Raw genomic sequence first — 14,307 nt, forward strand, 5'->3', positions numbered from 1 at the left:
TATCTTATAGCCTAAAAATTGGTGTATGTCTTTTATAGGCTAATAATAATAATAATGGGGGGGGGGGGGAAGCATAAATTTAATTTTAATAGACTTTTTGTGAGCTAATTCTTTGTTTGCTTCTTGCAACTGAGAACGGTACTTAAGAGTATCAGACCAGAAGAAAAATGAGACCACTGCTAATGATCAGTTGTTAACCATCACCCTTTTCCAAGTGGTCAATCCTCATGAGAAGGCTGCCATTTGAAAGCACATAGGCTTTTATAATGGATGAATGAAGTCATGTTGGCTATTAAGAAAAGGGTTTGCATATTTTATTAGCTGCTGCTTTCTTTTTTTTGGCATAGTCCTTCTGTCAGCTTTTAGAAATTACTTGCCTCTACAAGTTGTCTATTCAAAGTAAACAAATGTAAATATTTTATTTTATTATTTTATATTATTTTCATTGAGGTGTCTATTGTGTTGTTAGTCAATATAGGTTTCTCCTGTGCTTTCCAATGTTTTGCTGTATTCCTTCTTCCAATTATGTATTCAGTCTTAGCTCAAAATGAGTCAGACAAGAAAAATGTGAATACTGACACATAAAACTTCATCTTCCTTTCAGGGATATGTGTTGTAAATTGGGCACAAGATCATAGTGACCTTTGTATTCCTACTGATAATGGGGCCACTCTGATATCAGATTATCCAACTGGAAGCCAAAATTCATGCCAGCCACCTGCAAACCACTGAGGCATTTTTGAGGCCTTTTTGATCACTGAAGATTTTTCACAGATCATCTGTTCTGAATGTTCCAAGGAAGATGAAAGATGCCGATCTGTACATTCCTAGGGCAGTGCCAGGGGTGTTATAGACACCTGGATATTAATTATGCAAGAGGCCATAATTAATCCCAAACTGAAGTGACTCTTGCCATATTTATTTTGTTCTGCACAACTTTTCCCTCTGTAGTGCCAATGCAAAGTAAGAACATTAACCTACTTCCAGATTTTTGTCATCCATTGAATCCTTACACTCAGCTTACACCCTTGCAAAAAGCTCAATGAGTTCAACGTTATCTGTTACAATAATGTACATCCGCCCTGAGAGCACCAAATTCACTCAAGGCAAAGTGGTTACTTCTGGTGTTGTTAGTTGCCATTCAACTCTTAGTTAAGACAGCAAAGAGCAGTATTCTTACTGGAGAAATGACTATGGCATAAGAAAATAAAAAAGTCAAAAGAAGGTGACTACTGGTGGTGACTATTGCCTAAATTGCCATCAGGTGTCACTGGAGGGCCACTTGGGTAGACTTTTACTTTAGTTGAATGCTGGACTTTTTGGCCTTAACAGGTACAGCGGCCTTTCTGCAAGGATAATACTATTTTGGCAACAGCATATTGACCAATAGAGAAATTTACATCTGAGTGAGCTTCTTTACAGTTCAATAGAAACGTATAGTTTTACAGTGTAATTTTGTTTCTCTTGAAAGTATCCTTACATAACAACAAAAGCTTTAGGATAACTTTTTTATTTCTTTCCCCCTTTCTTTCTTTCCTTCTCTCTTTCAAGACTAAGAAAAACAAACAAACAAACAAATAAAAAATCTGCGAAGTTCTCAGAGTGGTGAGCACTTATTTATCATTACCACACTGATTTAATGTGGTTTAACCCAGCCGGCAGCTAAGCACCATTTCTTGCAGCCATTCGCTCCTCCCTATGCACCCCCCTCACTCCCCCCTCCTCTCTCCCTCCCCCCCCCGCCACGTGGGATCGGGGAGAGAATTGAAAATTTAAAATGAAACCTGTGGGTTGAGATAGAGGCAGTGTATTAGGATAGAAAAGAAAGGAAAATAATAATGATAATAGTACTGTTAATAATAATGTGTACAAAACAAGTGATTCACAATGCAATTGCTCACCACCTGCTGACCGATGCCCAGCCCATCCCCAAGCAGCCGGTAGCCCCCACCCCGGCAAGCCACCCCATATTAATGATGTCAGATGGTATGAAATACCCCTTTAGCCAGTTGGGGTCAGCTGTCCTGGGTCTGTCCCCTCCCAGCTCCTGATGCATGCCCAGCCTGCTCACTGGCAGGACTGAGAAGGAAGCTGAAAAGTCCTTGGCTTAGTGTAGGCACTGTTCTGCAACAACTAAAACATCAGTGTGTTATCAACATTATTCTCATCCTAAATCCAAAACATAGCACCATACCAGCTACTAGGAGGAAAATTGAATCTATCCTAGCCAAAACCAGGACACTTGTAAATATTTTGTATATAATGCCAATATATATTATACATATAATTACATTATATATATATTGTGGTATTTATATTATATGGATTACAGTGTGTGTGTTTGTATATATATATATATATATATACAGAGAGAGAGAGAAAATATATATTCTTCCTCCCTTGGTGTTTTTCCTAGCAAGAAAAATTATACCTAATCTCCTGTTACCCTTTTATTCAAACAATTCCAATCTTCTGAATCTGGTAATTAGATACATTTTTTTTGCTGTTTTTACAGATGATTGACGTTTATGACAGGCAGGTTAACTTTTCGGTCATTTTTAGGTCATTTATTGTCTTTGCTTAGTTTTTACAATAAGTTACATTCCTTAATTTACATTAATAAATTAATATTTAATTATCATTAATTAACATTTCTACCCTGTGTCCTTTTAGGTTTTCTCTAATATTGATGAACAGCTAAATACATTTTTTTTTATTTGATATTGACCATTTAGTTGGAAAAAAAAATTAAAAGTATATTAATTCAAACAGTTTTATGTAGCTTCCATCTGTATTTACTTGTAACAAAAAAGTATTTCCAGCTTTCACAGTCCTACAGAACAACTCTTCTTGGAGGAAAAAAAAAATAGGAATTTCTAAAAAGCAATCAGATGCTTTAGAAATGGAGCTTTGTGCTATAAGTGTGGAATAATGTACTATGTCTGTGTGGGATGAGTTAAATTTCTTCACAGCAGCCATTCTGTTGCTGTGTTATGGTTTAATAGCTAAGACATTGATGATAGCACACCAATGTTTTGGCTGTTGTTGAACAGTGCTTACACTGGGGCATAGCTTTCTATTTTTCCCACTCTGTCCTCTGCAACTTTGGGGTGGGAAAGAGATAGGGAAGGGACACAGACAAGATAGGTGATCCAAATTGTCTAAAGGGATATTTCATGACATACAACATCATGCTCAGCAGTAAAACTGGAGGCAGAGGAAGAAGCAGGGTGGGTCTGGTTTCCAAAGTAGCCCTTGTTTTGAGATTGTCTAGGCATCAGTCTGCCTGTGGGGGGTAGTGAGTGATGTCCTTTGCTTTGGCTGTTTTTTTTTTTCTCTTTCCTTCATCTATTAAAATGTTTTTATCCCAGCCCACAGATCATCTTGCTTTATTTCACATAAAGTGAAATTTTAGTGTACATATTTTCTCCCTGTGTCCTGCTGGTTGGGGGTAACTGAGGAAGCAGCTGTATGGGCCCTTTGCTGCTGGCCAGGCTGTCTCATTCAATTGGTTTTCTATACTCAAACTACTTTCATCTTGTTGTTGAGTGACTTTGGATTTGACTATTTAGACCAACGGTTGAAGAATATTTTCAAAACATATTTTGATGGAGTACATCAGACACTTGTTAATTGTTCCTCCAAGACCCACAACCTTTTTTTAATTATCTTCTTTTTTATTATTTTTTTTATATATATATTTTATTTTTAATCTGGTTACTGTGATATTGTTTAATGACTATTTTGTTTAATGACAAGCTTAACCTGTGAACATTTGGAGAAGTAGTTACTGAGAAGACAATAGACCAATGAATGCATTCTGCAGTGTTTATTGTTGTCATCTTTATTTATTATATAAAATAAAATAAAATCTACCACCAGAACAGTTGTCAAAAACTTTTCTAGTGGCATTTCTTATAGAGTTATTTCTATTTACCATGAAAAAAGACAATAGAATTGAATGTTGAATATATCTTCAATCTTGAATATATCTTTCGATCTTGAATACTTATATTATAATAATCTACATTGGCGTAACCTCATTGCACAATAGTTTCAGAGCATTTTATACTGAACAAGGCAAATTTAAAAGCAGTTAAGTGTCATGTACAAATTTCCATTGGATTCATTAAAAGTATTTTATAGTAGAAATTTCATAATAGCTTAACTGAAGGAAACTTTTGACCTCCCTAGTACTTTGATAAATTTATGCTAAGAAGCTTTTCACTTCTTAGAAATATGTATAAAAATAGGTTTTTAATCTTGCTAATATACATCCTATTGTTTTTTGTTATTCTTTTCCTCCTAAGTGTTTTTATAAACATATGAGATTCAGGACATTTTCAAAAGGTTTTTATGGATTTAAGGCTAGATTTTCTCCTAAATTGTAAAGAACACACTTTAGATTTCAGTACTAAAGCAGTATAGAAACAAAGAATATATTCTCACTTCACCTTCTCTCTGACCTATTCTTTTGTACTGTTTGTAGTAATGTTTTTTTCTTCACAATAGAGTTAAATTTGAAAGAATACATCAAGATAGAATCATAAAAGACTGTTTTCATGCTTAGGCCTGAGTTAGAAAACTGGGTTAAAGACATTGCAATATATATTAACACAATTTGCTAACTTACATGGAATCTAGAAGCTTTTTTTTTTTTTTTTTTTTTTTTTTTTTTTTTTTTTTTCACTACGATTTTCTTATTGCTTATCTGGAGCTAAAATTCAAATGAGTCTTATCTGGAACTGGGTAGGGTAAGTAGCCTTAGCAGACATAAATTTCTTTCTGTGACCACTTAGAGTAGCAGGCCATACCTGAGAGCTTGAGTTGCTGAAAATTAAAATAAATTGTTTGGACACCTAGCCAAGCATCCTGTCCCCCAAATCTGTTTGGAATGCTTGGGGATAGATCAGGAAGGGTAATCATGGCATAAACATATATGACAGTTTCCTCTAATACTCTTCTAGCTTCCAACTATTTGTATCTCAGGGGGTTCCTGAACTAACTGTGGTCTCTGTGTACTCAGTAATACCCGATGAATTTCATTCCATATTTGAAGATTTTAATATCTGAGCTCAGCAAGTACACTGTTACAGTGGTAAATGTGATGTGTACAGTAAAAAGCTATTAGAAAATAAGACCCTGCTGTATGTTTGCTGATTACTCTTTGCTTTGAAAATGTCCTACCCTGGCAATTAAAAAAATTAAACAAAACAAAACAAAGAAAAAGAAATGATTATGCTTCAAACCATATTTTCTTGAATCTTGCTTATATTGCTTATGCCGTATTTCTGATCAGATGTTATACAAATCGATCATCTTTGTGAGATTTTTGCCTGCCAAATAAATTGTAGTAGGCTATAAAGGTCTGGGCAGCAGTTGTAAAGAGGAATACAGACAGAATACATTTAAAATGAGACAATATAACAGAGATTTAGAAGGAAGAAGAAAAATAGATCAAAGTGCACTAACATTTATTTTTTACAGGTTTCCTGATGATTAATTTCTCAGTATGATATCTTGGCTGTTCAATGCATCTTGTTAACTTTGACATTAGCTTTTCTCTAAGGGCTGTGTCATCAGTTCAGAAATTAAACATTTTGTTTTTCAAAAAATATATTAAGGGCAGAAGAGGAAACAAAAGTACTTCATTTGCACTGAAGAGTGTACCTCATTTTAAGATGCACTTTTAAAATTTCTTGTAGTAGCTACTAAAATGTGTGATAGAATAAGGTTTACTCTTTCCTTATTTATATGTTTGCCCTGTATGTAAGGAAAATAATAATAATAAAAAAAAATGGTTACCTTTCCGCTTTATGATTTTCTTTAAATCTTAAAAAAGTTGGTATAATTTGCCAGTACTGAATTATATTTGTAAATTTTCATAGGATTTCAAAACACTAAGAAAATACTGTCTTTCACACACCAAATCAACCCTGTCTATTTGTACTGGGAGATTTTAAACTAACCATTGGGATACAAATTTATAACACACACACACATAAAACAAAGCAAAACAAACAAACAAACTATCCCAAGAGTTACTAGAGAAAATGATTTTGTTTGCTTGTTTGTTTGTTACTATTAAAAAAAGTTACTGAAGAGCACAACCTGGGGAAAAAAAAAAAAAACACAACAGGGCAGTCTTTTTCATTTCTAATTTTCCTAGCTTCCTCTTAGTTTTCTAACGACTGATAATCTATTACATCATGGCATGGACCACAGAGAATGATGTTTGTGCCCATGTAGTTATGTATACCAAATCAAAAACTGAAACATGAGACCAAGATAATCATAGAGCAGCTCATATTTAAACTGAGAAAGTAAAAGTCATGAAGTAAAAATATTTGAAAAATATAGCAGTACAAGTGTTCTTGATAGTTGTGACCACTGTTCTGCTCATCGCTTAGAGTAGGCAACTTACTTTCAGCACATATGCCTTTGTTATAGAAGCTTTTATTTGCAGCTGGTGTTGACATTGGAATTCAAATGTCATTTCTGACTGAAGTGGAAGGGATGAGTAAGGAAGGAAGAGAAAAAAATTTGAACACCGATAAGCAGCTCAGTGGCTCAGTGTCTAGTGTTCTGTTAACACTGTTTTAGGTGGGGGGGGGAAAAAAAAAAAAAAAAGGAAGGGAAGGGAAGTACAAGAAATCAATGGAGGAACAATCACAGTTGAAATGTAGGCTTTCAGCCAGCTATCAAATTGATTTGATATGAATTAGGCCCAGGGACCAATTACGAAGATGAAGAATGGGTTTTTCCTGTAGTGATATAATAATACTGTGTGGGAAATGGCAAAGGAAAATAGTCATAGTATTTTACTTCTTGGAATCATTTAAAAAGAATGAGAAATCAGTACACAGGAATAAATAAAATGCAAATTGCTGCAGGATTTTGGTTATGTTGGTGATGGCATTTATCTCTAAAGCTGAAGGCATAGTTTTCAGGACATAATTCACTGTATTTAACTTTATGATGCTCTTTTCTTTTTCTTTATCTTTTCTAAGTGAATGTAATTTCATTTATTTTTTCATTCTTTTTAAAGTGAATTCAGTGTTGATGCCAGTGGCATGCTCACCTACTTCAGAGAAAGTAACAGCAATGAAACATCTTCAAATGGAAACAAATTCACATTTTTATCAATTAAGTCCAAGACAATTTCAGTGAAGTCAGGGGAGTCATTCAGTATTTTCATCTCAGTAGTAAGCAGAGCAGAGTCTGTCTTTTTACCAGTCTGTCCTGAGCAATAGGAACTACCAGTACTAGAAGTGACTTTACTCTCTAGGTAGGGACTGATTTCACCTAAACTTACCTAAAATGTAGGTGTCATTCTAAGCTGGTCATCTGTATTTCCTCACACATCTAGGAAATTACTTTTATTAGATTTCTATCAGTTCAAAGATAGGTGTCTAAAAATCTGAAGCTGCTTTTGGAGGCTTTTTATTTTTTTTCCCCATAGTATCTGTTGGGGTAGTACTAATAATATTAGAATAGACAAAGAAATTTTAGGTGGCCAAAGTTAACAGTGATCCATACATTCTTCCATATCTTATCTGATCTGGAGCTCTACATGACACAAATATGTCAATTATGATTGTTGCTTCTTGACATATTCATGCTATTCTTCTCAAATTATCTATCCTATGTCCATAAATCATTGCATAACTTTCAAATGGAAATTCTGCTGAAGTTTTAGGACAAAATAAGCTCTAATATCATATTTAGTTTAAGTAAAATATGTAATAGGTGTTAATCAGACTACTGAATGGACAAGATCCACTGCTGAAATGTGGATCATGAGCCTCCTTGAAAACCAAGATTCTGTGTCTGGAAGAATATTGTTTTGATCCTAAGCATCCCATGCTAGTAATTTCATTCAGATCAAGAGTGCTCTTTCATAGAAAACCTCAGGATCACCACCACCTCCTGCACTTTGTTTCACATCACAGTGTGGTTCTGTAAAGACTTTATCATTGCAGGTGAACCTCAGCTGGAAGATGCACTCACCTTATATCTGCTAGGGATCATTCATTCAGCCTGTGGGACTGGACAAGAATTAAGGCATTACTTCAGAAACCTCGGTTTAAAGAAGCATTACTTTTCTCTACATGAAAGGATGTTGAAAAACTGAGACATAAGATTAACTACAAGTAACAGAGCAAAACAAATCAAGAATTCTCTGTTCCCTCTTATAATCTTAAAATAATGTATTTGTATTTATTGAAAAACAAACAAACAAAAAACACAATGTCATGAGGAAAAGCTGCTTGATTCATGTGGTTTAAATCAAATCAGGATCAAAGCAGTTTATTAACTTATTAATGAGATATAACTAACAAGTAGTCAGTGAAGTATATTTTCAGGATATATAACAGCAATACAAAAAACAAACTAACAAAATACAACTATATGACTAGACACTTACAGAATGTTAGTAAACTGTTATGAATTTCTAAGCACTCTTCAATAACTATCCCCAAAACCCCTAATCACATGCACATACTCAAACACACACACATGCAGATGTAGGTGTACACCAAGTCCCCTGCCCCATGGATTACCAGCACACCCACTGGGGGCAGAAGGGGTCCCCCAATCTGTGTGTGGAACATGTGACTGCTTCAGCATCAGGTGAGTTTCTGTTGCTCCCAACCACCCCTCAACCCACATGAGGAAATACAAGGTCCCACATGCCCCAAGGATGTCCCTGCAAACAGCCCCACAGGGATGACCCCTGGCTGGGCACAGGTTCCCCATGGAGGGGGTGTTCTGTTTGGGGTGTACAAAGGTTGTGATGCCAGGGACCAACATCTTGCAATGTCAAACTGTTCAGGTATTGTCTTCCTCTCACTTCTCTCTCCCTAACTTAAAAAATTTTCACACTTCTTTTGTGTTTCTTTACAGGCTGATTGTACTTTGCTTCAAAAGACTAATTCCCTGGTTGCAGCTCAGTTCAAAACAGATTTGAACGGGAAAACAGATTTGTAAAGCCAAGAACTGAATATTACTATAAATGCCTTTCTGTGTCATTATGTGGTGGAAAAAAAAAAAAAAAAAAAAAGGAAAAAAAAAAGGAAAAAAAATGAAAGGAAGGGAAGGAAGGGAAGGAAGGGGAGCAAGGGGAGCGAGGGGAGCGAGGGGAGGAAAGGGAAGGGAGGAAAGGGAAGGGAGGAAAGGGAAGGGAGGAAAGGGAGGGGGGGAGGGAGGAGGGGAGGGAGGGAAGGGAGGGAAGGAAGGAAGGAAGGAAGGAAGGAAGGAAGGAAGGAAGGAAGGAAGGAAGGAAGGAAGGAAGGAAGGAAGGAAGGAAGGAAGGAAGGATCTTTGTTGTACATATTCAGGGACATCCTTCCTTTGTTGCACTAGGATAGTGGACTTCCATATTCTGTTAAAACCTAATCTATGGATTTTCATCTCACAGACTATCCTTTGAATCACTCTGTACAGTAAAATGGAAAATATTCTTATTTCACTGAAAAACATGTACTTACCAGACACAGAGTATAAATCCCCATATCAAAGCAAAGCTTCCTTCCTGTTTGTTTAGGATTTTACAGTGACACATGAAGAAACTGTTCTGAAATCTTCACAGTGGCCACAGGAAAATAAAATAAAAATAAAAAGCTGTTAGTGTTGTGTATTTCTTGATGAATAGTTACTTCTTGCCTGAAATAGTTGCTTGCCTGAAATAGTTACTTCTTGCCTGAAATTCTTGAAATAGCATTGAATAAATATTTTGATCTAGTATTCAGAGCATGAAATAAAATATATACTCATCAAAAAAAGACAGATTTATGAATTCAGTTTGTGTCATGTGGGGCTGACACTTTGCCTTGATGATTAGTTTAGAAATTAAGAAAATTTGCTCTTGCAATTAATGAGAATCAGCAGAGAACTGTGAAAACAAAACAAAACAAAAACTTAATTTGTCTAACATCAGCTATTCACTGACTGCAATTTTACTCAGTCACCTTTCAGTACATTTGGAAATAATTCAAAAACACAAAGATAACCAGCTTTAGCTTGATGCTGCTAAAAGAAGTAAAATGTGTTTAGGCTCTGAATATTAATTACCATGCTGCTTTAAAGGTTACAACAGTCACTTTCTCACAGGGAGGTCATAGTTCTGATTGAATAAAGGATTAATTATAAAATATTAGAGAATATTACAGTGAACTGCAGCAACAAATCCAGCAAGCAAGTTATTCTTTGATAGTCCTAAAAATGAAATAAAGGCATGTGGAAAAAAAATGTATCTTTTTCAAAAAAAAAAAAAAAAAAGGTCAATTATGGATTTGTTGTTTGTTTGTTTTTTTGCATTTCCCTATTGGTATGAGAAAGAACATGTTACTGCTATTTTAACCACTATGCTTGCCCCTACTAGAGTATTTTTTTTTTTTTAATTAGAAAGCCATATCAAATGCTATTTAGTAATAAAGGTATGATTCATATTACTGCAACTGAAGTAAGCATTTTGTGAAAAATACAGAGTCCATGAAACACTTTGTGACATTAAATAGCTATTAATAATTGCTATTTAAATCTGAAAAAAAGTACTTTTTTGGATGCAAGGTAATACATTTCATTTAATAATGGATAATCTTGCATGTAGAAATGCAATATCATAATGTAGTCTATATAGCATTTGAAATTTAGCATTTAATCCTTTATATGATACTGTTTTTAAATCTTGAGGCTGGATTTACATCTCATTGTAGAAATTTTACCACAGAAAACATCATGCAAATGTATTTGTGAATGTCCAACACATCTAACTGTTTCTTCTTTTTGTTCACCTTTGCTTCTTTTCCACTTCTTCCATTTTCAGTCATTTAATTAATCCAACCTTGTGAATTTTGTCCCTTCTTGTCACTGAAAAAAATGACAACCAGTGCAAATAAATCTGTTCCCCTTTGCCAAAGGAGTTCAAATGTAGTGCAAGGTCTTTTTTTGCTTAGAACCTCAGGTCGCCCTTGTAGTCCTTGCTAGTAACAAGAACGCATTGTTATGGCAGCCTAAGGTGGCTCAAGGCTGCAGACAGTGAATCTCTTTCTCACTTCAATTTCAAACTGCTCCAGGACTGCAGATCTCCTGAGTCCTGGGGCCCTCTTCTGGCAAATTTGCCTGAAATGATAATTTGCTTGGAAACATCAGTGAGTTCCTTCTTTGACTTGACAAGCAACTACCAGTGGCACCTAAATCAGTAATGTCCATCTGTAAACATCCATATGTTTTAAGGTATTCTAATAGACTCCTGGCTTCCAGTTGTCTGACAGGAAAAGGTCTGTGGGAGTTAAAGAGAGGGGTGTAAGTACATGACTCGATGTGGTAATTTGAACATAACACAAAGTCTAGACTGTGAATGATGGGCATGGATAACATTTCAGGTTAGCTGGTTTCAGAAAAGCAAAATTAATCTCAGTCCTAGTCTCTCAGTCATTTTGTTCTATGTTGCAAGACAGGCAGCAAATGTGTCATGCTTTGTTTCTAAAATCTGATAAACACAGTACAGGAACAAAAACTAGCAGCACAGCTCTTCCTGCAATTTCCAATGAAAGAAACAAAACCTGATTTGTTCAGATAAAATATCTTGACCAAAGACTGAATTGCTCACAATTTACCTGCTATCTTCCTAATAAATAACCTTTGCAAAATTTTGAGTGTAATTTTTCTTTCCCTACATTGTTTCCTGATTCTTTTACTATTTTTTTCATCCTTTTTCTTTTTCTGAGTTAGTCCATCCATATCACAAGTACAATAACTTATAGAGCTATGTAGGTCAGAAGAATTTTGGTCCATGTTAAGAACTATTTAAATTAATGTGTTAGTGAGCATTGTTCATAGTGGAAGACTTGGTATCTCACTTATTCCTGTATGTAGTCTTTGCATAAAAACAATTTCCAATTTTTTTATACCTTAATCACATGAAGTTATCAAATGTTTAAAATCTTCAGACTATATTTTTTCATTGATACAGAATTATTTCAGAAAAGAAATGATGATCTTTCACAAACATAATCTCTGCAGTAGGGCAAAACAAACCAAAACCAAACAACACACAGAATGATTTCCACAACCTGACATATACCTAGAGACATATAACTAGGACTGTAACCTTTTTTTTTTTTTTTTTTTTTTTTTAATAAAAAAAGGTTGGGGGGGAGCTCAGAAGATGAGAATATAAATTGTGAATATATGTTTACCCTGTAGCTAACTCTGTCTGGTGAACTAAAATTATTCCTTTTTTCTTTATAGGTTTTTTAAGTACTGGGGACCAAGCTGCAAAAGGTAATTACGGATTGCTTGACCAAATCCAAGCTTTACGTTGGATTGAAGAAAATGTTGGATCTTTTGGAGGAGACCCAAAAAGAGTTACTATTTTTGGATCTGGGGCAGGAGCTTCCTGTGTCAGTCTTCTGACACTCTCTCACTATTCAGAAGGTAAGGATCTCCTGAGCAAAACATAGTAGTTCAGTAACAGTAAAATGATTCTATTGTATATCAACAGTACACTTTTAAAACAAAACAAAACTTTATATATATATATATATGCATATATATATAATTTAAGGAAAATGGCCAAATCATGTAGGCTGAATTAGAATTACACCGTGTCTGTAATTTTTTGTAAAATGCCTACTGTCTAGTATTCTGCATTTGTATTAATCAACACAAATATTTTACATTAAAAATGCATGCTTTTGTAGTAGAAATTTCACACAAAAACTTTCACAGGCCATATATTTTTTCTGGATTTATCAACAGTCTCCACTGAATCTTCCATCAAAGAATCTGATGTATTTAAAATTAAACAGAGCAGTGACATTTTTCATTTCTTAAACATTCTTGTCTACCTTTCCAACATGTATTTAGATACTTTCCCTACTAAATAACAACATAACTCAATTTCATTCAAAAAATATTTACTCTCCACAAGTAGTACATGATCCTACACAGAGTTCTTAAGATTTTGGTGTGTCTGAGCTGCAGAATTTCTGCCCTCAGAAAACAACCAAGCAACCAACAACAACAACAAACAAAGAACATATAGCAACAGTAGAGTACTGATTCTTATTGGCAAGACCAACTCTGTAAAAAAAATAATAAAAGAAGACAAGACCAATGTGATGGCTTTACACTGATGGCTAACCATGCTCTACCACACCGCTCTTTCACTCTCCGTCCTGAAAGGAAGAGAGTGAAAAAATATGAAGAAAAAATGGCTTGAGGGCTGAGATACAGACCCCTGTTTACTGAAAATTACTCACCAAGGCGCAGCACAGGGAGATTAACATAATTTGTTGACTATTGTTAATAGACTACAGCAGTGAGAAACTAAAAGCAAACTTAAAACACCTTCCCTTCCATCCAGCCTGCTTCACCTTGGTCCCCTCCATGAATTGAAGATGAACTTTTGCTCTGGTGCCTGGAGCACCTCCTCTTCCTCCTTCTTCATTGACCTTGGTGTCTGCAGGGCTATCTCTCTCAACATTATCTCACTCATCTATCCCAGCTGCTGTGGCACAGCAGCTATTTTCCTTTCTTAACCATGCTCTCACAAAAACACAACCAGTGTCACTCATTGGATCAACTTTGTCCAGTGGTGGGTCCCTTTTCTAAGAGGGAAAAGCTGGAACTGGCTCTTATCTAATATGGGGCAGCTTCTGGACTCTGCTTATAGTGCCTGCCCCTACAGCCCCCCTGCTACATAAACCTTGCCAAAACAAACAAACAAACAAATATGTATTGTATTTATAACTCCATGTTACTCCTATCATAATCAAACATACAGAAATCTATGGCAGAAATCTAAGCCATAGCAGTCATTTGTAGCAAGGCAGCTAGTAAACATATCCTATTTGAAAGTACATAGAGTTATTCCTGACAACTCAGGGAATTGATACAATACTATGAAGTGAGTAACTGTTGAGTAATCCCTGCTAAAAGCAAGCAGATGGAACAATGAAAACAATCAACTAATTGCATTACTGAAATTTAATACCCTGTGCAGTAAGTAGTCATCACAAAGGTGTATTGACCACAGCCCACTTTCCCTGTAAATGCTTCAAGGTCTTCAAATATTTTTGTAGCTCTTGCTGTCTTCGGTATTTCAAGAGCTTGAGTGTAGAAACCATGTGCAGAAGAGGCTCAGGCTTTTTAGTTTAAGTATACAATAGGCCATTTTAGTTATCTTACCAGGAAAAAGAAGATGGGTGTGATTCTCCAATAAGCTCCAGTTGATCTGCAGTGCTCTGGTGCCACAAAGAAATCCTTCAGCCTGGGTCTTTTTTTTTTTTCTTCTTTTTT

General features: G+C 35.3%; 1 protein-coding gene across 1 annotated transcript in view; it reads left to right on the plus strand.

The window, feature by feature from the left end:
• NLGN4X (neuroligin 4 X-linked) overlaps positions 1-14,307 on the plus strand; it is a 156,950-nt gene that overhangs the window by 125,907 nt on the left and 16,736 nt on the right. Inside the window, 1 exon segment of the mRNA XM_040534216.1 lies at positions 12,256-12,441. Coding sequence (XP_040390150.1) covers positions 12,256-12,441 — 186 coding nt within the window.

The sequence above is a fragment of the Cygnus olor genome, chromosome 1 (assembly GCF_009769625.2).
Source record: "Cygnus olor isolate bCygOlo1 chromosome 1, bCygOlo1.pri.v2, whole genome shotgun sequence".
Taxonomy (NCBI): Eukaryota; Metazoa; Chordata; class Aves; order Anseriformes; family Anatidae; genus Cygnus; species Cygnus olor.